This window comes from Galeopterus variegatus, unplaced genomic scaffold (assembly GCF_000696425.1).
Source record: "Galeopterus variegatus unplaced genomic scaffold, G_variegatus-3.0.2 Scaffold4932, whole genome shotgun sequence".
NCBI lineage: Eukaryota > Metazoa > Chordata > Mammalia > Dermoptera > Cynocephalidae > Galeopterus > Galeopterus variegatus.
Genome location: NW_007731043.1, coordinates 144,916 through 172,211, shown reverse-complemented (window position 1 = coordinate 172,211; position 27,296 = coordinate 144,916). Strand labels below are relative to the sequence as shown.

General features: G+C 38.6%; 2 protein-coding genes across 2 annotated transcripts; both read right to left on the bottom strand.

The window, feature by feature from the left end:
* Window positions 1–6,648: 6,648 nt before the first annotated feature.
* On the bottom strand, window positions 6,649–7,078 carry LOC103604041 (gamma-crystallin B-like; the record flags this gene model as incomplete). The annotated part of the gene is made up of 2 exons (XM_008588631.1): window positions 6,993–7,078; window positions 6,649–6,891 (listed from the first exon to the last, which is right to left on the bottom strand). Coding segments are annotated over exons 1-2 (252 nt in total), but the record flags the coding sequence as incomplete, so codon positions are not given.
* A 1,677-nt stretch (window positions 7,079–8,755) lies between these two features.
* Window positions 8,756–26,982, bottom strand: LOC103604039 (chromosome unknown open reading frame, human C2orf80). Its single transcript, XM_008588628.1, is given in 9 exon segments — window positions 8,756–9,221; window positions 13,436–13,509; window positions 13,512–13,556; window positions 13,847–13,934; window positions 20,260–20,331; window positions 20,825–20,912; window positions 22,415–22,497; window positions 25,052–25,133; window positions 26,859–26,982. Coding segments are annotated over 9 exon segments (582 nt in total). The 5' UTR covers window positions 26,900–26,982; the 3' UTR covers window positions 8,756–9,212.
* Window positions 26,983–27,296: the final 314 nt, after the last annotated feature.

Genomic DNA, 27,296 nt, shown 5'->3' with positions numbered 1-27,296 from the left:
CCACAGACCAGAGAAAAAGTTCTGATATTAACCAGTAAATGTCAAACAACACAAAAGAACACCTATAAAACTTGGAAGAGGTAGCCATCTCCTCAAATGCCCAAGGATCAATGTAAGGAAACAGAGATTGAGAGAGAATAGTGAACTATGACACCACCAAAGGAAACAAACAGAGCACCAGCAATGGACCCAAAAGAACAGTGAATTTATGAAATGTCTGACAGAGAATTCAGAATAACCCTTTTAAGGATGTTGAGCGCATCACAAGAAAATGCAGATAGAAAATTAAATGGTATTTGGAAAAGAATTCAAGAGCAGAACAAGAAAGTTAACAAAACAATAGAATCAATTAAAAAAATAGAAATTCAAGAAATAAAGAATACGTAATCTGAACTGAAAAGCTCTATAGAAAGCTTCAACAGCAGACTTAATCAAACAGAAAGAATCAGTGAGCTTGAAGACAGAACACACAAAATTATCCAATCAGAAGAGCAAAAAGAAAAAAAAAGAATAAGAAAAAATAAAACAAATGCAGCAAATTATGGGACTCCTTCAAGCAAAATAACCTCCACATAATTGGTATACCTGAGGGAAACAAAAAAGGAAGAGACCGAGAAAGCAAATTTAAGGAAATAATGACTAAAAATTTCCCAAGTGTGGAGAGAGTTGACAACATCTAGGTACAGGAAGCTCAGAGGTCACCAACCAAATTCAATCCAAAGAAGAATACCCCCAAAGCACATCATAATCAAATTACTAAAAACCAAAGACAAAGGAAGACTATTGAAAGCAGCAAGAGAAAAGAAACACATAACATTCAATGGAATCCCAAAATAGCTAAAGAAGAAATCAAGAAAGTAATTCCATTTACAATGGCTACCAAAAAAAATGAAATACCTAGGAGTAAATTTAACCAAGGAGGTGAAAGATGTCTACAATGAAAACTATAAAACATTGGTGAGAGAAATTGAAGAAGAGACAAATAAATGGGAAGATATGCCATATTCATGGGTTGATGAATTAACATCATCAAAATGTCCATAATACCCAAAGCAGTCTATAGACTAAATGTAATCCCTATCAAAATAACAGTGACATTCTTCTCAGAAATAGAAAGAATGATCTTAAATTTTGTATGGAATCACAAAAGACCCCATACAGTGAAAGCAATCTTGAACAAAAAGAACAAAGTTGGAGGCATCATACTTCCTGATTTCAAAATACATGTAAAGCTATAGTAACCAAAACAGCATGGTACTGGCATAAAATCAGACAAATTGACCAATGGAACAGAATTAGAGAGCCCCGAAATAAACCCATGCACTTATAGACAACTGATTTTTGACCAAGATGCCTAAAGTATATACTGGGGGAAGGATAGTCTCTTAAACAAATGATTCTGGGAAAACTGGACATCCTCATGCAGAAGACTGAAACAAGACCTCTATCTCTTACCATACATAAAAATGAACTCAAAATGGATTAAAGACCTAAATTTAAGACCCAAAACTATGAAACTACTAGAAGAAAACACAAGGGAAATGTACATAAAAATGAACTCAAAATGGATTAAAGACCTAAATTTAAGACCCAAAACTATGAAACTACTAGAAGAAAACACAAGGGAAATGCTACACAAAGTGGGAGTGGTCAGCATTTTTTTGGATAAGACTACAAGGGCGCAGACAACTAAAGCAAAAATAGACAAATTGGACATCAAACTAAAAAGGTTCTGCACAGCAAAGGACAAAATAAACAAAGTGAAGAGACAACCTACAGAATGGGAGAAAATGTTTGCACACTACACATCAGACAAGGGGGTAATATCCAGAATATACAAGGAACTCAAATCAACAGCAAACCCCCCCCCCCACACACACACAAAAAAAACTCAATTAAAATTGGGCAAAGGACCCGAACTGACATTTCTCAAAACAAAACATACAAATGGCCAACCAACAGGCATACAAGAAAATGCTCAACATCATTAATCATCAAGGAAATGCAAATTAAAACAACAATGAAATAACACCTTACCCCAGTTAGAATGGCTATTTCAAAAAGACAGACAATAACAAATGCTGGTGAAGATGTGGAGAAAAAGGAACTCTCCTACATTGTTGGTGGGAGTGTAAATTGATGCAGCCATTGTGGAAAACAGTATGGAGTTTCCTCAGAGAACTAAAAATAGATCTCTGCTAGGATCCAGCTATCCCACTACTGGGTATATAAACAAAGGAAATGAAATCAATATATTGAAAAGACACCTGTACTCCCATGTTCATTATAGTACAATTCTCAATAGTCAAGAAATGGAATCAACCTAAATATCCACGAATGAATGAATGGATAAAAAACAACAACTGTGGAGTACATTCACAATGGAATATTGTTCAGCTATAAAAAGAAATGATATCCTATCATTTGCAGCAACATGGATGGAACCGGAAACCATGATGTTAAGTGAAGTAAGCCAGGCACAGAAAGACAAATACTGCATGTGCATGATCTCACTCATATGTGGAACCTAAAAAATAAAAAAGTGGTTCTTACGGAAGTAAGAGTAGAACAATAACGGGGGTGGGGGGCACAGGCGGCAGGCGGGGAGAAGGGAGAAGTGGTGGACTAATGGGTACAACACTCTGCTGTCTACCTTAAGTGAATCATTATGCAGTATATGCATGTATTGAAACAACACACTGTACCCTACAAATATGTACAAGTAAATGTTAAAATAAAAAATTAAAAATATAAAATGCTTTGGAGGTCTTGGAAGCCATGTGGAAAAAGAAGATCAATATATCAAGAATAAGTTAGAAAAAATGTCACCATCCCCACTGTTCTGTTGAACTCTTTGGTTAAGTAGAGAAATAGAGGGAATAGACAGAAGTCACCCTGAAAACTATGGGTACATTTGTCTTAAATTTTGGCAGCCTGAAAGGGCTACTTAAGGAGATTTTTTTTTCCATTTTGCCTTTTAGATTCATGGTGTCTGTGATGATCTGGGCCTGTGGAAGTGAGCTGTTTCTAAGAATTTCCTTGAAGCTTGCCAAATGCCACCAGTCTTCAAGGCAGTCCAGCCCTTCTTCCCAGGAAGTCTCCTCTCAGAACCAGCCCTCACTCCTCTCTCCCTTCTCTGAGCATCCACATCCCCTCATCACTGCCCAGCTTAGCACTAACGTGTTGTCTTTCTCATGTGGCTTCTTCTTTTCCAGGTTTAGTCTCTCCAGGGTTATAACTCAAGAATAGGAACCATGTCACAGTTCTCTATCCCCTATAATTAATTATTAATTAATTAGGTGGATAGATAGAGCTCTGGAAACATAAAAGACAGTTAAACCAAAAATAATGGTTTCTATTCTATTCTGGAAAACAGTAACTCTCCCACATGATGTTAGCCTATGGATGTTCCAAGTCACAAAAGCCATACACATGCACAGATACCTACTTTCTCTCGGTCACTTTACCACATTCACTGGTTCTGATGCCCTCTAGTTCTGTCCCTGGTGACTTAGGAAGACTGGAGGGAGGTAAAAACAACCCAGAAACTTGGCCAGCTGGTGTAGACAGACAGCCTGGAGGCTCTCTTGAGGGTGGGGGTCTAGGATGGGCAAGAGTGTGACCAGGGCTAAGCTAATTGCCTCTCTATACCAATAGCTTGTTTTAGATGTTATCTTTTCAGACTATCTTTTCACTTTCTTGGTAGTGTCCCTTGATGCAGTAGGTCCAATGTCTTACTTTTTTCAGATTTCCACAAGGCTAAGCACCCAAATATCCTGCTCTGTCTCTACCAACCCTGAGATTCTTTGGCTCTTACAGGAGTTCTAGTATATTCTAATGGATTGATCAATTGATTGATAGGTGGCAGGCTGATTTCTTCGGCCTGGCTATAAGATCTCAGTATTTAACTGACTGTAAAGGGCTTTGTAACACTTGATTCACCTACCAAATGGTTTTCCACAGCAGCTGCACCATTTTATATTCTGACCAGCAATTTATGAGTGTTCTAATTTTTTGACATACTCACCAACACTTATTTTCTGTTTTTTTTTTTTAAAGAAAATTATTATAACCATCCTGTAGTGGTATCCCATTGTGGTTTTGATTTGAATTCCCCTAATGAGTAATGATGTTGAGTATTTTTTCTTTTGCGTGTTGACCATTTAAAAATGTTTTTTGGAAACCGTATATTTAAGTCCTTTGCCCATTTTTTAATTGTTTGTCTTTTTGTTGTTGAGTTGTACAAGTTCTTTAAATATTCTGGATACTAGAACCTTATCAGATATGTGGTTTGTAAATATTTTCTCCCATTCTATGAGCTGCCTTTTCACTTTCTTGTTAGTGTCCCTTGATATATAAAAGTTCTTAATTTTGATGAAGTATAATTTTTTTCCCATTTTTTGTGTGTGCTTTGGTGTCATATTTAAGAAATTATTGCCTAATAAAAGGTCAAAAGATGTATGCCTATGTTTTCTTTCAAGAGTTTTATAGTTTGAACTCTTTCATTTAGGTCTTTGATGCATTTTGAGTTAATTTTGATATATGGTATGAGATAGGCATCCAGCTTCATTCTTTTGTATGTGGATATCCACTAGTTCTAGCACCATTTACTGAAAAGACTATTCTTTCTCCATTGAATGGTCTTAGCACTTTGGTCAAGAATCAGTTGAACATAGACACATGGGTTTATTTCTAGGCTCCCAGTTCTATTTCATTCATCTATATGTCTGTTCTTATGTCTGTACCTTATTGTCTTGATCACTGTTGTTTTGTGGTAAGTTTTGAAATTGGGAAGTGTAAATACTCTGACTTTTTGTTCTTTCTCAAGACTGTTTTGGCTATTCTGGGTCCCTTGCAATCCCATATGGATTTTAGAATCAGCTTATCAATTTCTACAAAGAAGTCAACTGGGACAGAACATTATTTTTGCTTATATAAATTTGGAAAAGGAACAAACACTCTGGGAGAGCAGCTCTTCTATAGTGGAAAGAAATTCCAGAGATATGCAGGATAGCACTTATTAGTATCTCTGCATAATAGAATCATTGATAATTGAGTCTCAATAAAAATTCATATTGGAGTCCAAAATAAAGATGGCCATATTGTGGTGATGAGTTTGAGGGACACTAAGGAAACATTAATTTCTCACATTTACATTTGTACAATAATTTAAAGGGAAAAGACTGTGTGTTCACAGTCTTTTCCCATAGTTTTATCACAATTATCCATGGTTTTACTAAGATGGGAATTTATTATTACTTGTAGTTTTCAATAAGGTAATTTAGTCACAGAGAGGATAGGAAGTGACTTGCTCAAAAAAATAAACCAATTGAAATTGAGGGCTTAACAACTACAACTCCTTGAAGTTGATACAACAAGCAAACAGAAAGGATACTGTTGGGTGGGAAGGGGGAGAGGGAGGAGGGAGGGGGGTTTCAGTAATGGGCCACAATAATCAACCTCATTGTATATCGACAAAATAAAATTTAAAAAAAAAATGAAATTGAGGGGCTTTCTGGGATGGAAGACATTCAGTGCTAAAAAGGGCCCTGGAAAACTAGGCTAAGTTGGTCACTCTACCAGTAAGTGGCAGGGGCAGGATAAGAAGTCAGGCTATTTAACTCTTAGGTTAACACTTTTCCTACCAGATGACCTAACCAAGCACGTTTGACCTTCTCTACTTTTGACATTCTGTTTCAAGTTCCTGTCTTGAAGGAAATGCACCTTTTCTTGACTAATCTTGCCTGGGACTTCAGCTACTCTAATCCCTCCAGCAATCCCTTGACTCTGGTGTTCCAGACATAACAGGTTTGTATCTGTGGATTTTTTTCTAGCCTAAATTTTATTTCAGTTCTTTAATCTCTTGGCCACACCACATAATTTGTTGCCATCAGAAAGCATAAACACATGCTTCACCTGATTAAAAAACAGGAAGCAACTCTTTGGTGAGGAGCATGTCCTGTGAATCCGAATCAACAATCTGTCTCTGACCCTTGTAAACAACTAGTTCATAATGACTGCTGGAAAATATGAGGCCACACAAGCTGAAACATATTGTTCTAGTTTCTAGATCAGCATGTTTATAGAATGTAGTGAAAAAAATCACCAATACAGTCAGAATACATTGTGCCTATATTGTGCTCCCATGATCTGTTAATTTTTTTTTCACTAGAAAAGAATGATCTAGGTAGATTTTTTTTTCTTTACCGAACAAGGTGATTTTTATTTAAAAATTAGGAATCACCTTGATGCTACCAAGTTGCATTTTAAAGTCTATGTTCCTGTGATTTCTTGTGCCCTAAAACAATATTGATGTTCTTACATAAGAAAAACAGACATATTACTGTTCACACTTTTCTTTAATGTTTGAGGGTCAGGCCTTGCTATCCTTACTGTGAATATTAGTCCCGAATTGGAAAAAACTGACTTTTATAAACAGGAATTGATGGACAGTGATCACTGAACCTTTCACAGGTTGAAGCAAGACTCACATAAGGAATTGTGTGGCAGGAGCGGACCACGTCGCTGAGGCCCATCCACTGCTGGTAGTCGTAGTCCCGAATTGGAAAAAACTGACTTTTATAAACAGGAATTGATGGACAGTGATCACTGAAGCTTTCACAGTAGTTAGGTTGAAGCAAGACTCACATAAGGAATTGTGTGGCAGGAGCGGACCACGTCGCTGAGGCCCATCCACTGCTGGTAGTCGGGGTACTCGCCACGCCGCAGGAAGTACTGGTGGCCCTGGTAGTTGGGGCGCTCGTAGAGCATCCAGCAGCCACTGTCCACCCGGATGGAGTTGCAACGGCTGAAGTAGGGCTGCAGGTTGGGGCAGTCGCTGCTGCACTCATAGCAGCGGCCCTTGAATCCCCGGTCCTCGTAGAAGGTGATCTGCGGTGGAAAATAAGGTGACAGCAGACAGTCAGCTGGAAGGTACATCCCCACACACAGCAGACACTCGGTAGACATGATATGGCACTTGATTGGCTCACCTTCCCCATGGTTGTTGACAGCGATGGTCAGCGTCCAGAGTGATGGGGACAAGTGTGGCAGCTGGTATATATAGCAGGACGGCTGCTGTGTTGGCAAGAACAACACAAAAGGGACCTGGGGTAGTGCGTAAAGGGATTTCTGTGTTCTCTTTTTTTTTTCCATTTGAGATCATGGGGCAGGGGGCTCTCATTCTCTCTGGCATTTTCGAGTTGTCCTCACTAGCTCCAGTGAAAGGCATTGAAGTCAGCAGAGCCATTATGACCTTGGAGACAAAGGGCGCACTTCTCATCCTATGCAGCTCGCTGGAAATACATTACATGCCCAGCATTTTGCAATGTTTGCCTATGGAAACTGCTGAGATGGAGGTTGGTGGTTCCATCGGAGGTAACTCATGAGAATTATATGAGTTCCAGAAAAACTCGAAGTGCAAAGGGGCAACAAAATATCCCAAATAAAAAATTTTCCAATTGAAAGATAATTACATTTCTTAAATTACTTCATCAGTGTGATATGGATTTGATAAAAAAGATTTTGCATATGTTTATGTAGGGAAAAAAAGATTAGAACTGTGTATATACATCAACATGTCAATCATGGTTATCAATGAATGGCAAGATTATAGGTCCTAATTTTATGTTTTAATTTTTTTGTTTTTCTGCTTTCTATTCCCTTAGTTTCCTGTTATAAATATATGTTACATTAATGAGATGAAAAATAATAAAATCAATTTTTAAATGTATGACTTTGAGTTGCTGGTAAAAGTGGTAAATTTTGGAAATAGGTATATTTTGTCTTGAGATTAAACACATCTTTAGCTGAAAATAAAGAGATTTCTCGAGAGTCTGTGAGACATTCAAAGAGCAGGAAAATACACAGGATCCTTCCATTCCCCTGCCCCTGCCACCTATCTTTTAGGGCTGCTTTTTGTTTTTAAAACTAGCACAATTTGCCTGTGTTTTCTCTCCCCAAAGTGTCACTGTTTCATTGAACCCCAGTGACTGCCTGAAGAGCATTAACCATCGCTGCCAACCTATTGATTTAGAAGTACTCCTCAGATATGCAGGGGTAGAGGAAAATTCCAAACCCCAGATCATCTTTCGTCATCTCATATGTACGTAGAAAAATGAAATTGAATACTTTTGTGCTTCAGACCCATGGAGGGACTCTAAAAGTGTCTCCAACCACAGCCAGAAGTATGTTCACAATGCCATTTGTGAAAATCCTCAGGCAGCACATAAAGCAAATATAGAGATGGTGAAAGGAGAGACAGTAATAGCCACAAAGAAAAAAAATTTCCCCAAAACTAGCAGAGCTAGACAAAAGAAAACTGGGCAAAGTTTTATGATGCTGGACATCTGGCAGTGTATGCAGGGACCTCAGGTCACTGATACCCTCCTTTGTCTAATGCTGAAGGTCTACTGGTAAATCTGTCATAACCGTAATTAAACTCAGTGTGAAAAGTCTGCATTGGTATCCCCAGCCACAAGCCCACATGGGAACACACCACTATTTTCAGCAGAAGTCAACAAACCCAATGCGTGTTTTTGCACATGCCAATGAAAACTGTTCTGCAGAAAGATGATTCACCAAAACCTTAAGAAAGGTATAATCTGTACCGACATTCATTTTATCAAATTGCTATTACATACATTGACAGGCTAAGCCACGCACCTAACCAGCATTTTTGGAAAGGTACCAAAAACCTATAACATTTTCTTTTCCTAGTAGTCCCTATATTCTGCTGAGAGCAAGCCTGCACGCATTTTTCTTTTAATGCTTTATTGAAATGATTTGAATTTTTTCCCATATGTGAACATAGTAAAGGCAATCAATGACATATCAATTTTATTTTGGATTAAAACTTTGGAAAACTGACTCCTACTCCACCACCGTGCAATATTCAATGCTACACATTTGTAAAATATGCTACAAAGCCAGCTAGCTCTGACACAGAAACACTATATACTCTCTGAATTTTCCAAAAGTATTCCAGTCACAATGAAGTGACATAAGATGCACACGTTTTTTTCTTATCAAAATGTAGCTGTGCAATGTGCTTCTAAGAGAAGAAAACTCAACATCAAAAATAACATTTCAATGGAGTTGGCATCAAAAGCTAACTGTAAAGAAAAATGTGCTGGCAAGAGCTGCAGTTTTAAGATGATATTTCTTGTCTGCTCCCAGAAACTTATGAAGTTCCATGGTTCAATTCCAAGTTTCTAAGTGACCTGCAGAATAAAAAGATGATTTGGGTATCAAGACATCAATTTAACATAGACACAGACATTAGCTTTCAGTCTATAGGAAGTTAAGGTCACATGTCAGATACTAACTTGCTAAAATGGATTAGATGAATGTAGGTACAAAAAAATTTCCATGGAACTATTCTGATAGATTTGGAAATCCAGTTATATTTCTCAGCTAAATGCAATATGTGATCCCACACTGGATCCTGTACACAAGGAAAAAATGCTTTAAAAGGACATTATTGGGTCAGTTGACAAAATTGGTATGTAGATGGGAGATTGAAGTACCAATGTTATATTCCGAAGTTGGTAACTGTACTGTGGTTATTTAAGAGAATGACTTTGTTCTTAGGAAATACATACTGAAGTACAGAGAGGTAAAGTGGTAAGGTGTATATAACTGCTAATGGCTCAGAAAAAAAGTGTGTACATACAGAGAGAGAGACAGAGAGACAATGATAAAGCTAATGGAACAAAACGTTAACAATTGGTGAATCTGGGTAAAAGGAATATGCAGGTTCTTTGTACTTTCCTTGCAACGTTTTCTCTAAGCTTGAAATTATTTCCAAATTAAAAAAATAATAACAAACTTATACTTCTTTTGACCAACTCTACCCAAACCAAATCAGTTTTGGGCCCCTTAGCATGAATGTATTATGCTTGTAGCATATCATTTTGACTTTCTGATATATTGCTTTGAATTTAAACATAAATTTTCCCCTCTCTGTCTTGTTTCCTTCCATGATATTGTGAATTCTTCAGGAGCAGTAATAAAGGGAGTAATTATATTAGTGCTTGCTATGGTCCTGGCACTTTTCTAAGCCTTTACACATATATTAACTCATTTAGTCCTTCTAACAACTCTATGAGATAGGTATTCTTATGATTTTCTTTTTATAGATTAGAAACTGAAGCATAGAGAGAATAAGTAACTCACCCAAGTTATTAAGTGGCCAGCCAGGACTCAGGAAGTCCGGTGTCTGCAGTCTGGTGTCTGCTAGCTCTTTGGTATGTTCCTGTCCATTCCAAATTCATTTCCTAGTAATGTGACCAGTATTGACATTTTCCTAGGAAATGATGCTGTTCCCACCTATTTTGACTAATAAATCATCTACTAATGCCAGTACAATAAAAAAGAAATCTTTAAAACTATTTCCCAGAAAACCTAGTTTGTTTGTTTTTATAATTTTTCCTTACTTTATGAAGAAATTCAGTGGCTGAAAATAAACAGAAAATTCTGAATAAAGTATTGTTTTTAATCTTGAGATTAAAAAGTTGTTCTTCAAAAAAAAAAAAAAAAAAAAAAAAGACATAATATCTACAAATCCTAAAGAAAAAAACTAAGCCCAAATATATAAAATGAAAAAATTCTTTAAACATCAAACTGTGGAAGCATATTTTTCATCCATTTAGTAAAATATTTATTTCTTTAATTAAAAGTTCTAACAAGCCAATGAAACTATATATGTATATTTATACATTTATCTGTAGCAAATATTTTACTATCACTGTGGAATATACTATAAAGCATATGTACTTCACAGGGCCTGGTTTTCCAAAGCCTTGCAGTTTCAAATATTGACCTGGCAGAGGACTGGAAATTTTCCTCAGGCTATAAAGTCTCTGGTGTAAGATAAAGATTTGTGGCACAGCAAGGTTGCTGGCTCAAGGACAGACTAGTTAGTGATTGTTATGTAAAGATACTGAGAAATTACTGTAAGATCACTTAATTGTCTAATGGAATGTCATCTGGTTTGTTTCACTGAAAGTTACCAGCCTATATTGTTAAACTATAACCCCACCTATGTTCTCTTCCTGTAACCTCCTGGTCTGGAAAATAAATGCAGGAAGAGAACCCCAATTTGGGGTTAATTTTCCAAGGAAGGGATGCCTCTTGCTTGAGGGTTCCAGCAGGAGATTAACCATTTCAGGGTCTCTCACTGCTCAGAAGAGATGGGCTTTGAGTAATCCTTTGCGTCTCCACCACCCAGGGGAAGTGGGGTGATAAATCATGGGGGGGTGAAGCAACAAAGCAACATATCATAAGAAATATTAACAGTAGTTATTTTTAAGGTGTGGGAAAGGAGTGTGGTGAAGAGGTAGTCTTTTACTTTTCACTTTACATTTTCTGTATGGTTGAAATTTTTACTATTATTTGCTATTATTATAAAATTACTATTACTATGTATTACTATTATAACTTTTAAAACCAGTTTAAAAACTATATTACCCAGGAGTTGGAAAAAATGCATAAAATACACAAATAATAAAGCATGGAAAAAAACCAAACACACAAGTGGATTTTCTGTTGTTTGATTATCAAGAAGGGCCCTTGATGGAAGGGATCCATTTCAGAGGACCTGGCCCTTCTCCTGACACTCCTGGGCTTAAAAGCATCAATCAGCTTATAGAAATGAGTCTCTTGATCCGTACAGACAAGACACAGTGGTTTTATAGTGGTCACCTAAGGACCATACAACTATTGTCAATTCACTAATGGCAATAATTACTGAATTTTCACTGAAAATTTATATACATTTGAGAAATAATCAGGAAATAAAAGATCTGCTTCCACCGAGAAGCCAACAATCCTCAGTGGCTTAAAAGAAACATATATGGAGTGAAGTTATATTTTAAAAATAATATACCAGTGAGTAATCTTTAGAGCCAGGTTTTCATTACATGGGGTCCATAGATGAGTCTCAGGGGGTCTAAACCCCTGTTTCAGAGATCTATTTTTTCATGATTAAGTTTTGAAGTCCAGATTGTCAGTATGTTTGTGTGCACAGGTGTTTATGTGTGTTATATCTGGAGTTTACTGTTTTTGATTGATTGTTGTTTTCCTTTCTAAAGCTTGCTGTCTCCAAATTCATATAAAAAATGACCTCATCTTGTTTCAAAAAGTTCTCTGAAATAAAGATATGGTTCTAAAAAATCTATAAAAATCTATAAAATCTGTCAAATCTCATTTTAACAAATACCTTTAAAAGAAAACCCAATATGGTGATGATTTCCCGCTAGTGCAATCGTTCTGTTAATAGTATAATGCTTAAGGGCTGGCTGCTTAGCTTGGTTGGTTAGGGCTCAGCATTGTAACACTAAGGTTAAAGGTTCATATCCCCATACTGGCCAGCCACCAAAAAAACAAAACAAAACAAAACAAAACCCCTAATATGACCAAAGAATCCAGGCAGTTGATCTGATAAAGTTATATTTCTAACCAGTCAATGGTTTGTCTCTGAAACTTGAACAAATTTAAAGCCCCATGTAGCCCAATCTATTCAGAGATTCATATTTTAAAAATGCACAGTGCAGCAACCAAACTAAATGAAAAGGATTTCAATTTTCACTTGTGTTTCTTGATGCAAACCCAATTCATAACTCAGTATATTAATCTTCAAAATTCTCTTCTCCCTTTCCTACCTTACAATCCTCCAGCTCATCCAGAATCTCTCATTCAACAAAGCCCTCAAATATCTCAGACACCCAGCTGTAGCGCTTTTCTGATTCTCTCCCCTCTCAGCTTTTATTATGTTGACCAACTTGATCTCTCTGACTTCTCTTTAAAATTTCTTTTCACTTTGCACATTACAGCCCCAGGCAGAAAGAAACCTCCTCCCTTTCTCCTTTCTCTCCAGTCCTGTCTATCTATGACCATTCTCTGAATTCTGTAACATAAAAATCAGGAATCAGATGGACAAGGCAGAAGCAAGGGAGATGCCAATCAGGAAAAGATAAAATTCTCATTAGTGAGAGAGGGACCAAAAATAGAAACATTTGGGATACAGATATTAATATAAACCTTCTCCTCAGCATACTTATTTGAATCAATAGAAGAACAGCCAATTAACTTGTGACTAGTACTTTTCAAATGTCAAAAAGATAATAACAAGTAATATTTACTTAGGGGTTTATTCTGTGCCAAGATCTGTACTAACCTCTTCACATGCATCATCTCAATTAATCATCCCAGCAACCTTAAGAGGTAGGTACCATTATTATTCCCATTTTGCAGAGGAGGAAATTAAGGCACAGAGAGGTTAAGTAGCTCACCTGAAGTCACACAGCTGGTAGTAGTAGGCTTCACATTCAAACCCAGAGCATCTGACTCCAAAGGCTAGACTTAGCCACAAAATAAGTAAAGTACTCCCAAAACATCTGCTATCAGTTAGGTCCAATTTATATTTTTGACCTACTTTGCTCTTCGGCTGTGTGTCTGAAAATCTTTTTGATAATTTCCATTCTGTGGCATTTGCTTCCTTTGTCGAGCGCTGGTGGTCTTTTTATTTGTTGCTGCTCCCTTTCTTGACTTGACACCTACAGACACATATAGTAGCCATATCTGTACATAAAACTTTAAAAAAATGTGTCCACCCACAGTATTAGATTCTTCCCTTCTGGAGTGCTTTGCTCCCATCACCAAAGGGTCTGAAAAATAAGACTTCTCTGATTTTGGTAATGGAGGAAAATCAGGTCATAAAAGCTCCTGGTTCTTTTTAAGTCAACCGGAGAGATCTAATTCCCATTACAACTTTGACCTTACCCTGTGAGCCAACCTCCTAATTTTACTTAAACTTCTCTAAGCAGATGAAAGTAAAGAGGCTTACTGTGTTTGCGGGCATATTCTGCTGCTTTGGGTGCTGTTAACATGGCAAAGGGGTGCAAGGAGAGACGGAAAGAGGGAGCTCGGTGAACCTGAAAGGAAAAGAACCCTACTTTTAAAAGCTGCACACAGTTTATGTTGTTAACATCTGCCAGTTACAGCACTTGGCCTGTTCAGTCAACCCAGAGTCCTTAATCACAGCCCATTGATGAGGCACATGAAACACCTGTGAACATGAACGCACTAATATCTTCGTTGTTTCAATAAAAAGTATCATTATGATCATTTCTCAATTCAAGTACTTACTGAATGTCAAATTATGTCCAAAGCACATGCAACAAGACTTCTTGACTGTAAGGCTGAGGAGGAGGAGAGGAAGGGGCTGTGTAGTGCATATAGGAACTGGCACAAAGAAGGCCTGGATAGGGCATATATCATTAAGGGATAAGGGGAATAGGCAGTAATTGTCACCTACCTTTCAACCTGGAGCAGTAACTTACGAAAACATCATTATGATATCACTGAGATGGAAGGTGAGGCATTTCTAATCCTAAGTGTCAAAGCAATTGAATATACGCTTAACAGAAATCAGATTTTCCAAAGTAAAAGCAGTGCATGTGGTTGGAAAGACAGTTTTGCCTTTCCAAGAAGTTTTGCAATGTGGTTGGGATGTTGCAAAGTTATATTTTCAGAACATCTTTATGTTTATGAAAAAAAGGGCAAATTTCAAATAGAAGTATTGGCAAATCTAGAATTTGACTGGTTCTATCCTATAGAAGTTTTTTCTAAAAATTGAGACTCTGTATTAAGAAAAAAGAAAAATACAAATAACCCAATAGAAAAATAGACAAAAGAGTTTAATAGGTACTTTATGGGAGAAGCATATGAATGGTTGTCTATTGGTATCAGGGGAACGCAAATTAAAATCACAGTGAAATACTATAATACACTTAACAGACTGACAAAACTTAAAAAGCCTGAAAATATCAATGTAGATTACCTACATTGCTGGTAGAATTATAATTGGTACAACCATTTTGGAAAACAATTTGGCTTTGTGTACCCTACGGCTTAGCAATTTCACTTCTAGGCATACACCATACAGAAACTCTTTCACTATGTAACCAGAAACATATAAAAAAACCCTGAATCTCTAAAACAGAATATATAAATACATTGTGATTTGTTCCTAGAGCGGAATACTATATGCAGTGAAAATAAATGTGCCATAACATGGATAAATTTCTGAAACATAATGTTGAGTGAAAAAAGAAAACCATAGAATGCCACATTTGTGATTATTCTATTTGTACAACATTTTTTAAAGTGAGAGATTAAGCACTATATTGATTAAAGGTGCATGTACGGTAAAACTATAAAGAAGTAATAGAGAAGGATAAACACATAATTCAAGATAGTGGTAACCTGGGGTGAGAGGAAAAGTAGAAGACTAGGGAAGTACACAGAAAGCTTCAAAACTGTTGATACTGTTCCATTTCATACACTTGGTGGAATTGTTTGCTTAGTCTTTCTGTTTTAAACATATATGGTAAGTATTCATTTGGACATAATTAATATTAAAGGTGCATTTTTAATATCTCATTATTAAGATCTGTCAATATTGAATTTTTGATTAAAACGTATGTTCCTCCCCATATCATGAAAACATTTTGTCATTTCTGCACAATTCCGTCTGAGTCAGCATCCTCCGAGAGAACAAGACACAGGGCAGGTTATTGGAAGAAGCGTGAGAGGGCAGGGGCCCTTACAGAGGTCATGTTGCTGTCAGGAGGAAGGAAGCTGGCCGTCCTGAGTGGGAATGGGCATGGCAATGACAGCACAAATCTGGAAGGCTGCCCTTCTGTCACCACTATGTGCTTGACATGTGTGTTCTCATGGAGTCCTCAGAAAAACCTAGTGTGATTGGGTAAGTGTAACCAGGCCTGTTTAGGCAGGCCTATTTACATATAAGGAAGCTGTGAATCAGAGAAGTTAAATAACTTATCCAAGGCCACACAGGTAGCAAGTGACAGAGCTGGGACTGGACACCATCTGTTTGCCTCTGAAAAGCATGATGTTGGTTAGGACGGGCTTGAGTGATGGCCGTCAGATGCTGGGTGATGGCTTCAGGAAGAAAGAAGGAGGCAGAAGTTCTGGTGTTCTCTCTTCACCTTGTCTCTTTCCTCTCTCTATTGCACTCGTTTTTTTGTTCTTTCTGCCTCCCTTTTCTCCCCCCTCTTTCTCCATCAAATGGAGCTGAAGAATATTTTTATTGCTTGCTTTATTTGTTGGAGGAACATTTATGCTTCATTTTTTTCTGCTTAAAATTGAGTAGCACATTTTATATTCATCTGAAGCTAGTTGTAAATAACCCTCATTTGTGTAAGACCCTTAGCTGAATTTTTTTTCTGGGGGTCCCGAGTCCTCAGCAGGAAAAAGCTCCCTATCAGCAAAAACAGCTGATGACTGACATAAGTTGGAGTAGAGGAAATGAATATTAGTGGGAAAATCATTTTTATAGGAAACCAAAAAACCTAAATTTAGATGCTAGCTATAAGATTTGCCAAATTGTGTTATCTCATACACTGTCAGTTCCCCCATTTGAATAATGAAAATGTAGTACATCGTAATATTTGAAATAAAAATCTTCCTTCCCTGTGAATGACCTTACAACCTTATCCTTATGATATTTATCCATGTGACTTTTCTCTAGCCAATGAAATGTTAAGGAGAAGTGGCCTGTGGTATTTTGCATAGAAACTTCAAGAATTATTCTGTACTTCCATCAGGCTCTCTTTTTGCTCTGCTGTGGGGCTGGCAGCTGAAGGTGCCCCTTCAGCTCTGGGAACAAGTATAAACACAATTTGGAGAGGGATCATAGCCACACCACGATTGACCGGGAGCATGAGTGAGACGCTAATCTCGGTTTTTGAAATTTTCTGAGCCATGGGAGATATTTGTTATTGCAGCAGAGTTTAGCCTAAGCTGACTGCCATGGTGATATTAATGCCACCTTTGTAAAGTTCTTTATAGCATATCTTTATTCTTTGCTAAAATGTTCTATTTACTGGGCACTAATGAGATAGTAATAAACAAGGCAGGCATGTTTCTTGTTTCTTTGGACGTCACAGTATATACAAGGAGAAGAAAGAAAACAAACAAACAAACAAAAATAAACAGCTCCCTATCTCTAGGTAGAACCCAAGGTTAATAGAGTTGGGAATCAATACTGAAGCCTTTCTATCACTAGGTGGCAGCAAATAGCCTTGGAGAAAGCCATCAAGCCTAACTAAGCCCAGTACCCATGTTGTATTGTGTAGCCAACTCCGGTTGCCGGAAATTCTATATAATCTGATTAGTATTCAATAAGGATTTGAGTTTTTGCTTGGGAAGCAATTTAACTGTTGCTTAGGAGACATTTTATCTGAAGGAGTCAAAGGCCATTCAGACATATGCAGCAATTAAAGGAGAACCTTCAGCAATACTTTTTTAAAACAACTACATCTCCTAGTTAAAACCATTTTTGAAAGTATGTTAAATCCTAAAGGACTGTTTTAAAATAGTCTTACAGTTTAATCTTTGAAGTGCTACATTTCCATTGAAAGGTCCTGCTAATTCCTCATTCAAAACGTGGAGAAGGTCCCTGAGTGGAGCTTTATGTGTAGCCACAAGAGAAAGGCCTGAGCTGGCATTCTGGAGGCGGGAGGAGCTTGTATGGCTCACAGGGATAGATCCTTAGATTCTTGTATCGGGAGCTGCAATCATACCCTTTGTGATAACTGGTTGTCCAACACAGGCAAAGTCTACATTGTGTTACTAATATACATGGATGTTTGATTAGCTATTTAATTTTTTAATATTGAGAGTGGTGGTTCTCAACCAGATGTGATTTTGCCTTCTAGGGACATTTGGCAAAATCTGGAGACATTTTTAACTGTCAGACTAGAGAGAACTATTTACATCCAATGGGTTGAGGCTGGGTCTGCAGCTAAACACACCACAATGTACAGGACAGCTGCTAGCCCCCACCCCTACGCACACAACAAAGAATTATCTGGCTCAGAATGTTGAGAAATCCTGACTTACAGAAACATGGAAGAAATCAGATACCCAACCCCTGAGTACCAGAACCATAATTATAGCTATTATTTTGAGGTTACCATGTGCCAAGCACTAAGGGCCTTACTGGTACTAACTTGCTTTATTCCCGTAACAACCCCATTTTCTTGTTCCTGCTTTCACAAATGACATTGAGACTTACAGAGGTTAGAAATTTTGCCCAGGATTATTCTGCTTGTAACTGGTGGAGTTGAGATTCAAACCCAGACCACCAGGCTTTAGAATCCCAGGGCTTAACATTATACAAACTGCCTTTCACATATAAATAAGTACATAAACCAATATTCATACCCCACAACAACAAACACATGCAAAAGAAAGCCTCCCTCTATGATAATATCTGGTTCTGTTCAGAGCTGGTCATTATGTAGTCTGTGTACACACCAGAGATTCTCATGATTGGTCAACTGATTGTGAGGATGGGGATTATGTGTCACTGAGCAGAGAAGATGCTGAATAAAGGCTCTTTAATTGATAAATGAGTGATCAGATGAATAGGAAGAGACTGGCTGACCCACCTCTAAACAGCAAGTCTTCCTGTTGTAGACGCTTTAAATGAACCTGACTCATTCGAGCTACACTGACAACCATGTTTCTTGACACCATGACTTCCTGATTGATAACCCAGCCAAGACTGGAGACGTTAACAGTGCTGTCCTCTCCAGGATGTGATTTTCTGTATTTGTCCTCTGGCCACCTGTGTTGAGACCAACCGGTTATCTCTCCCAGGCACCAGAAGATGAGGGAGAGAAAACAGTGAGTGAAAAAGGGGTTTGGGGCTCAGGTTGTTATATGTGTGTATTGGGGGGTTGGGACAGGGAAGAAGGGTCTGGAAGGGAAAAAGCTGCAGAGAAAACCAAATAGGAATGAAGCAGTATGGTTTGCTTGCTATCCCAGCAACCCAGAGAACTGGGTTTTCTCTAAAGGCCAAGAGCAGCTTGGCCTCTGAGGATCATCAGGCCTGGGGTGGCTTATATTTCAACCAAGGTAAGCTCCAATATAGGATATAAGATGTGTAAGAAAAGAAATCTTGTCTGACATGCTCACCATTGTATCCCCTGCACCTATGACTATATTGAATGAATGAATGAACAAATGAGTGGAGTGAGCTGAAACTAGAGTGATCAGAGGGAAGGTTCTGATTTCCTCAATGATCAGAGAATTTGAGTCTCAGGACTACAGTCAGGTAACATAAGGGATCTGGTGACAGGAAGGTTGGTTTCAAATTTACAACACTTGGTAAATACTTCACTCCCAAGGTGGACCTGGTAGGCTCTTGAACTTGCAGGTAGAAGAACAAGGGAGGCAGGTGTTCCTGTGGTGAGAACCCTGCCTCTGCCCTGTCTTCTCTTCCAAATCCAGCTGGGGACACTGAAAGCAACGGTGTGAGTGGAAGGCCTGGGTGTGAGGGTGTTGGTTCCCCATCCCCTGAACACCCCTCCCCCACTGCATCTTCTTTTTCCTCTTTCTTCTTCTAGAGGTATCTAAAGGTAAAGGGATCAGTCGTTCATCTCTAAACAGCAGCCCATATTTAAATGTTTACTGAATGTTCATACATTAATAAATAGCAAAAACTGAACTGGACTTAAAGATCATTCAGAATACTTAATTCTTTTTTTCTTTTTAGAATCACTATATGGAGATCAAGGAGAGAAAGGGACCCATCTAGGGCACTGGAGCAGTAGAGACAGAACTCAAACCCAGGTCTCTGAACTCCCAGATCATTGCTGCTTCTACTGTTAGTGATTTCAAAGTGGCCTCATGGAAAAGAGAAATATGCAGCAATAAACTAGATCATGAGAGTGAGCCTTGTAGATCTTGTCCTAGTTCTAGATGACCTAGTACCTCCTACCAGAGAAGAGTGTGGACTTACCAGATCTACGTTACAAAAAGCACGAGAAACAGTATTAATGAGAAACAGAGCAGAAGCTAGACTCCAAGCCTGGTGCTGTTTCCTGCTACTCTTCAGCCTTACACAAAACACATTTATTACCATGTAGTCCTCTACGTAAGAAAGGGATTTTACAAACATATGTTACCCAAGTAAGATATGGCAGATCTGGTTTTGTGCATTTTGGTATAAAACTGTTATTTCATAATTTGTTTTTTGGCAGCTGGCTGGTAGGGGGACCTGAACTCTTGACCTTGGTGTTATAACACTGTGCTCTAACCAACTGAGCTAACTGGCCAGCCCAGTTACTTCACAACTGATGCCTGAAAATACGACATTACAAATTTATAAACTAAATAAATTATCTCTCAAAATTCCTTATATTGACAGTCCCAGTTCACCCTTACCTTGGTAGTACCAGAATTGGCGGAAGAATCAGCCCCATAAATTTTAAAGACTTCCTCAATTGGGATACTGTTCTGTTAAACAACAACAACAAATGTAATATCATACCATGGCTTTTCTTTTATTACAAAACAAAGCTATTATAGCTTAAGTATGTCTAGTACTATGCTTGGGTAGCATGGGCACTAATTAACTTCTGAATAAATGGATAAATCAGTTCTCCAGATACCAATTAGTTATGTCTCTCATTTTTTATTTTTTGCCTCTTAAGTAAATGTTTTCACAATACAGTATAGAAGACTTCTGAATAAATGGATAAATCAGTTCTCCAGATACCAATTAGTTATGTCTCTCATTTTTTTTTTTTTGCCTCTTAAGTAAATGTTTTCACAATACAGTATAGAAATAAAAATCTTTCTATTATGCCTTAAAAAATAAAATATTTACTATTAGTAACTCCTAAACATTTAGAAACATTGGTTAAAAAGTAACAGATATGCATTAATATCAAAATACATATAGTAGATATGAAATATCCATATATGCAAATAGCATGCTTTTCCTTACCATTAAGATTCCGGCATAAGATGATAAAATCATTGCTTCTCGTTCTCTACGATTTGGGTAGATGGGTCTGCCACAAAAAGGCATTTTCCTAAGGGGGAATATGAATAAATAATGGTGGAGGGTTTACTCTTGTTCTTTTTGACACCTGCTAAGTAATCTGCAATGGCTGTATGCCATCCACTTATTTATAAAATTGATGTGATTGACCTTTCATCAGTGAAATATATACTTCGAATTTTTAATCTTTCAATAATGGTGAATTTGCCCTCATCCACAGCTATCAAACATTGGCAGACTGGCCACTGTGGAGGAAGTTTATGGTTTACCAGCCAGGATCCTTTCCCCTTCTCTAGGCAGTAGGGGACCTGCCTTACTCCACTTAAGCCGACAACGCCCCCTGGATTCCCAAGGATGGAAAACACACCATGGACTAAGCTAGTCAGTATATTCCATCACTCATGTCAGGGCAAACAGAGCCATTGAGACACAATTCTGTGATTTTGTTTTTTAACCCATCCTCCCCTGGACTACATGTTGTAATGAAGTGGGCTGAAACTAAGAATGGTGTTCACCTGGAGGAAATAGAGTCAAGGGGTACATCCTGTTGACATCATTTAAGTTCTGAATTAAACCATGCCTAACACAGACCTACCCATGGACTTATCAGAAAGAGGCAATAAAAAATACCCCCTCCCCCCCTTCTTTTTGCTTAAGGCTGTTCAAATTAGATTTTCTGCTTGTTGCAAATAAAACTTAACTGCTATATCCATCTAGGACCAGTTGTGTAGTAGTTCAAGGCCATGGAATAGAAAAAATAATTGGCCTCTGAAATAAGCTATTTGATCCTGGCCTCATTATCCATGTTCTTACCAATTGAATGAGTCTGACTGGACAGTATTCCTGAGAGAAAATGCAAATAATCCTGAAGAGGAAATTATTCTATGATGCAAACAGCTCAGCTCTGGTACATATCTGCTTAAATGCTTAAGAAATTATGTTTGATAATCCTTAGGAAAAGATTGCGGTCCTTACCCACAGAATTGATCTTTTTTTTTTTTTTGTCTTTTGTCTTTTTCCGTGTCCGGCAACGGATCGCAACCCTCAGTGTTGCCCCCGTACCGGATCGGGGACCGGCAACGGGACCGCAACCCTCGGTGTTGCTCCCGCGCCTCGCCCAGCCAGTGAGCGGGAACCGGTCTGTGTGTGGGATCCAAACCCTCGGGCGGGAGCGCCGCCGCGCTTCCCAAGCGGCGCACTATCCAGTGCGCCACCGGGCCGGCCCAGAATTGATCTTTTTAAGAATCATGGCATATATACAATATATACAGTCATGTTTCTAAGGCAGAACATTCTGTGCGAGACAGTTTTTCATGTGATAGAAGCCAATTAGCAGAGGTGCAAAATATGTAAACATATATACAACTTCCTCAAGCTGGCAAGAGGTGTCTAGTTGGAGAGGGATATTCACTCTGTAGTGCTTTCAAATCAGAGTGCCTCAGGATGGAAGATGCTGGATAGGGCTGGAACTTCCTCTATCGTTAATCACAGTCACACAATAATAAGAAAAACAATAAATCTACTTCAACTTACACTTCCTCCCACTCCAGCCAAGTTAAGTCTTCTGAGTGGTCCAGCCATTGCAAAGCAACGCTGATGGCCAAGTCATAGTGTGCCTGGAAGCAGAAAGCACAGAGAGCAAAGAATCGGGCTCAGACACTGGCCAAAGCACTCCCTGGACCCAATGACAACGGCACTGCTAAGCCTGTTCTATCATTTTGTCATGTCCAGAATGGGAAGGATCATTAGCTACATCTAATAACCTGATGCTCAGCCAGAAATAGTTAGAGATCTTCAGTCATTGCATTTATCTCCTACTAGAGCAGTTATTTGATTTGTGTGGTCCGGAAAAAAAAGGAGACATCAGTGGAAAGAATACTAAACTGTGAATCAGGGAATCTGGGCTCAAATCTCGGTATTGCCAACAGCTCACGGCATATCCTTGGATGAGTGATTGATGCTCTCTGGGCCTCAGTTTCCTTAAATTTTAAAATAGGAAAAGGTGAGGGTGGGGGTGGGGGCACAGAGAACGATTTCTGATTCTGCGGGTTGAATGTCAGAAGGGTGCTTCCAGGAGCCCAGGGGAAGTGTTGTGGGCACTTGGACGGAGGTGCCGTTCTGTCCACCCAGGGAGGTAGAGACTCCTGGTAGAGGCTTCAGAGAGGAGACTTCGTTGGAGCTGGGCTTGAAGGATCAGGAGAGTCTCTACAGATGGAGAGGGCCATCCCAGGTGGAGGGACCAGCGTAAGCAAGGGACAGGAGGGAGACCTGATTAAGTGATTTGCTGAGAGTCTCACAAACAGTAAAAAGCTGAGGACCAGTTCCCATGTTCATTCCTGTCAAAGTGACCGCCTTTTCCTGGTAATTTCTAGGAGTTCTTGTTTAGTAAGCATCATTACCATTTATCTATCAAAATATTCCTTCTGTCCTCTCCATCCCCACATCCAGAAAAGCGAAGGTTGGTTTTGTTTTAGTTTTAGACAGGTTCTAGGGTTCTAACATTCTCTAAGCAATATAATTATTTATTCCAGGGAGTAAACCAAACTGAAAAGTGAACCTAAATTTAAAATAATAATAAACAAATAAATAAATAAATAAATAAATAAATAAATAAATAAATAGGAAGAATTGGACCAGGTTCAAGTGTTGAAACCTAATCCAAAATTTGATGACTGGACCAGCAGCACTGGAAACACCTGTTTGCTCACTAGAAATGCAGATTACGGGCCAGCCCGGTGGCACACTCGGTAGAGTGCGGCGCTTGGGAGCGTGGTGGCGCTCCCACCAAGGGTTCGGATCCCATATAGAGACCGGTCCACTCACTGGTTGAGCACGGTGCGGGTGCGACACCGAGGGTTGCGATCCCATTGCCAGTCGCGGTACAGGCGCGACACCGAGGGTTGTGATCCCGTTACCGGTCACGAAAAAAGAAAAAAAGGAAAAAAAAAAAAAAGAAATGCAGATTACCAGCCCCTCCCCAGACCTACTGAACCAAAACAGTTGGCTGGCTGCTACAGGGACTGAACTTAACTTTCTAATAAAAATTTCTTTGCAGAGCTGGCCCCGTGGCACACTCGGGAGAGTGCGGCACTGGGAGTGCCGCTCACCACGGGTTCGGATCCTATATAGGGATGGCCGGTGTGCTCACTGGCTGAGCGCAGTGCGGGCGACACCAAGCCAAGGGTTGCGATCCCCTTACCAGTCACAAAAAGGACAAAAAAAAAAAAATTCTTTGCAGCTGGCCAGTACAGGGTTGGAACCCTGGACCTTGGTGTTATCAGCACTGTGTTCTAACCAACTGAGCGAACCAGCCCCAAAATAGCATTGTAATAAGACCTCATTCAAGTTCAAGAAGCACTGTTCTAATCTTTTTCATTTCTCTGATGAATATGTGTATAGAAAGGATAAAAGTTAATCACTTATTTAGCTCCAGAGAAGGTCTGAAAGTCAGTGAGCCTTGCATTGCTTTAGTCAGAGAGGGAAAGGAGAGGAGAGGGAAATGGAGAGTGCCTTTCTCTCTTTTTATTGCAAGGATAGCAATGGGCAGCCTGAAAGAAAATGAATTTCTTTTTCTTTTCTTTTTTTTTTTTTGCGGCTGGCTGGTATGGTAATCCAAACCCGTGACCTTGGTGTTATAAGGCTGCATTCTAACCAACTAAGCTAACTGGCCAACTGCACTAATTTCTTTTGAATTAGATCTTTCTACAGTTTCTTAATTTTTATGGAGTGAACTTTCAGAACCTAATATGAGTCTGGGTTTCAATATGAATAACCCAAAGGATTTTAGGATTACTCATTTCTTTGGTCTTCCCCCACTAATGCAAATGGTAAAGAAATTGTTATATGCGACAATTACATGAGAGCTAATTTTGTCAAAAAAATTTTAATAACATGTAAGTAACATTTTACCTTGTATTCATTTTGTTTTTTAATCTTTTCTCTCCTCATAGCAAATAACTCTCATGACATATTTTCTCACTGTCTTTTAGCTTTCTGTCTAGGGTGATGAAATGACCATATGGACAATTTTAGGATGAGGAGAAGACGAGGAAGGAGACATTTTTAGCGGGAGTGGGTGTCAATATTGCTTATGATTATAAATTGGATCCTTGTTCTGTCCCCTAACACACATAACACATATGGGTCTTGCAGCAGCATGCCTTTCTTTACCATATCATCTAGAAAGGTGAGTTGCCTTCTTCCTTTTGGGTCAAATTCATTTTCCCGAAGTCTGATGCCAATATAATCTCCCCTTAAAAGGAAGAGAGCAGTGTTGAACCATGGCGGGGTGACATGTGGCTCAGTCTGCAGAAAGAAGCTTTCTCCCCAGCCCCTCCCTCCTTGACCAAAATACAAGAGAAGTCACTGATGCTCTGGTAGCTGAGATAATATTCAATTTTGATTTACACAGTAATTCTGTAATGCTGCAGGTTAAAAATGTCTAACCATAATTAACTTAAATCACATTTATCTAAAAATTAAACTCACATTGTTGGAATAGAATTTATAGGAAAGCAAGGAACATACTAAATATTCACACACAGAAAAAGTTTTACAAGACCACAGGGTTGAGACCCACTGTTTAAAATAAAGATTCCCTTGCTGCCCATGTTGAATTCAGGCAGAATGTCCAAAGCTGATATATTCCAGATATATAAAATTCTGTAGACATATATTCTCTTGACTTGAGGCTGTTTCATATTAGAATGCAAATACCGTTAGGAAGAGTTATGCATAAAAACATGTTGGTAGTTCCACTTTACTGTATCCTTATCAGATCCTTTCCTAACAGTGGCTTTTAATAAGAGGATGTAGCATAGAAAGGGTGCTACCCTGGAAAAGTCCACGAAAGGAACTGGATGCAGGAAAAGGACCTTGGGGTCTGTGAGGATAATCTTAGCAAATTTCACAATTTTACATCAGGCCAGTTCTGTTTGTCTATTTGGCACACTAGAACACTTTGCACTAGTTACTGCACGGAGGATAAATTTGTTTCTAGCTTTTAAAAGCTTTTCTTCTGAGTCATTAAGCTTTTCTAAATCTATAAAAATTCTTGAATTTTTTGCTGTGAAATTCCAAGTCACTTTGAAGTAGCCTAAATGAATTCTTTGGATATAAAATTGTATTTATATTAATTTTGAAATTCTAATTCTTTGGATGAGATATGTAGAGGAGTTGGTATTCCTGATTACAGTCTGTTCTTTATTATTGTACTGTGTTATTGGCCTCCAAACACATACATGTAAACATATGTGAATTCATATATAGTTTGTTCCAGCATTTCTTAAGGACTTATTCAAAGATAATTATCTTAGGAGGCAGAAAAAGGGATTGTTATAAGATCTTTGATGAAAAGGGTATTATTATAATACCTATAATACATATGAAATACAGCACAACCATTTTCTCTTTTTTTATGGTCTTGATTTTTCCCCAATATTTGTTATGTACCAGCTCAAAGAAAGACTACCACAGGAGGAAAATATTTTCTTTTGAGAAACTTGATGTTTTCTATGTTAGTTTTAAAAAATGTTCAGATGTCAAGAAAAAGGAGATAAATTATTTAGTTGGTAAGGCGGACAATAAAAGAGGAAGAGGCTGCAATTGAAATGCTGGGCCCTTGGGTCCATTTTTCAGAAATGTCTCCTATCTCTTCACCAGCAGGGCCAGCCCCTTTCAATGGCGCATCTTGCCCACAGATGCTGACTGGGCTGTGAGCTCAGCTCCGAAGATCTAGAGCAGGAATGCCTTGAATGTCACCCTGCCAGCAGAAACATCCTCCCAAGAGCCCCAGCATCCCGCTTTGCACCACATATAATGCATCCCTGGTAGGAGAGAGTGGCCAGATAATCTTCTGGCTTTCTCCTACAGTGCAGGAATAGATTTTTTACCCCCTGCCAATATCCAGACCATTTATGACATGAAACCCACCAAATGCGGGGTGTCATAAATGAAACTTATTCTCAATCGTACTTACAGGAGCTTTTTCATTTCCTTCTTTATAAGCCTTCTTTCCATGATTAAAGGCTTATCCAGCTGAGCAGGTATCTGCAGCTTACACTGCACTTGATATCCTTTGGAAAGACCCAGCTCTCTGAGGCTAGAAGCTACTGCAGCAAATCAGAGAGAATTTGAGTTAGGGATTCTATCACCCCAAATACCAGTCATGGAGTCCTAAGCTCTGGAAGGGATCTGAGAGTGCACAGAATTTAGGCCTCTTATATAGCTGGTTGCAGGTCAGAAAGCTGTCTGGAGGCTAGTGCACTGTACCTTGCGTTTATCTGACATCTTTTATTCCTCCCAAGTTTTTCCAACCCTTATCATTTACTTATTTTTGCAATACTCTAGCATGTAAAGCAGAAATGGCTCATGTAATAGTTTATGAAACTCTCTGGGCAGAACCATCAAAACATGG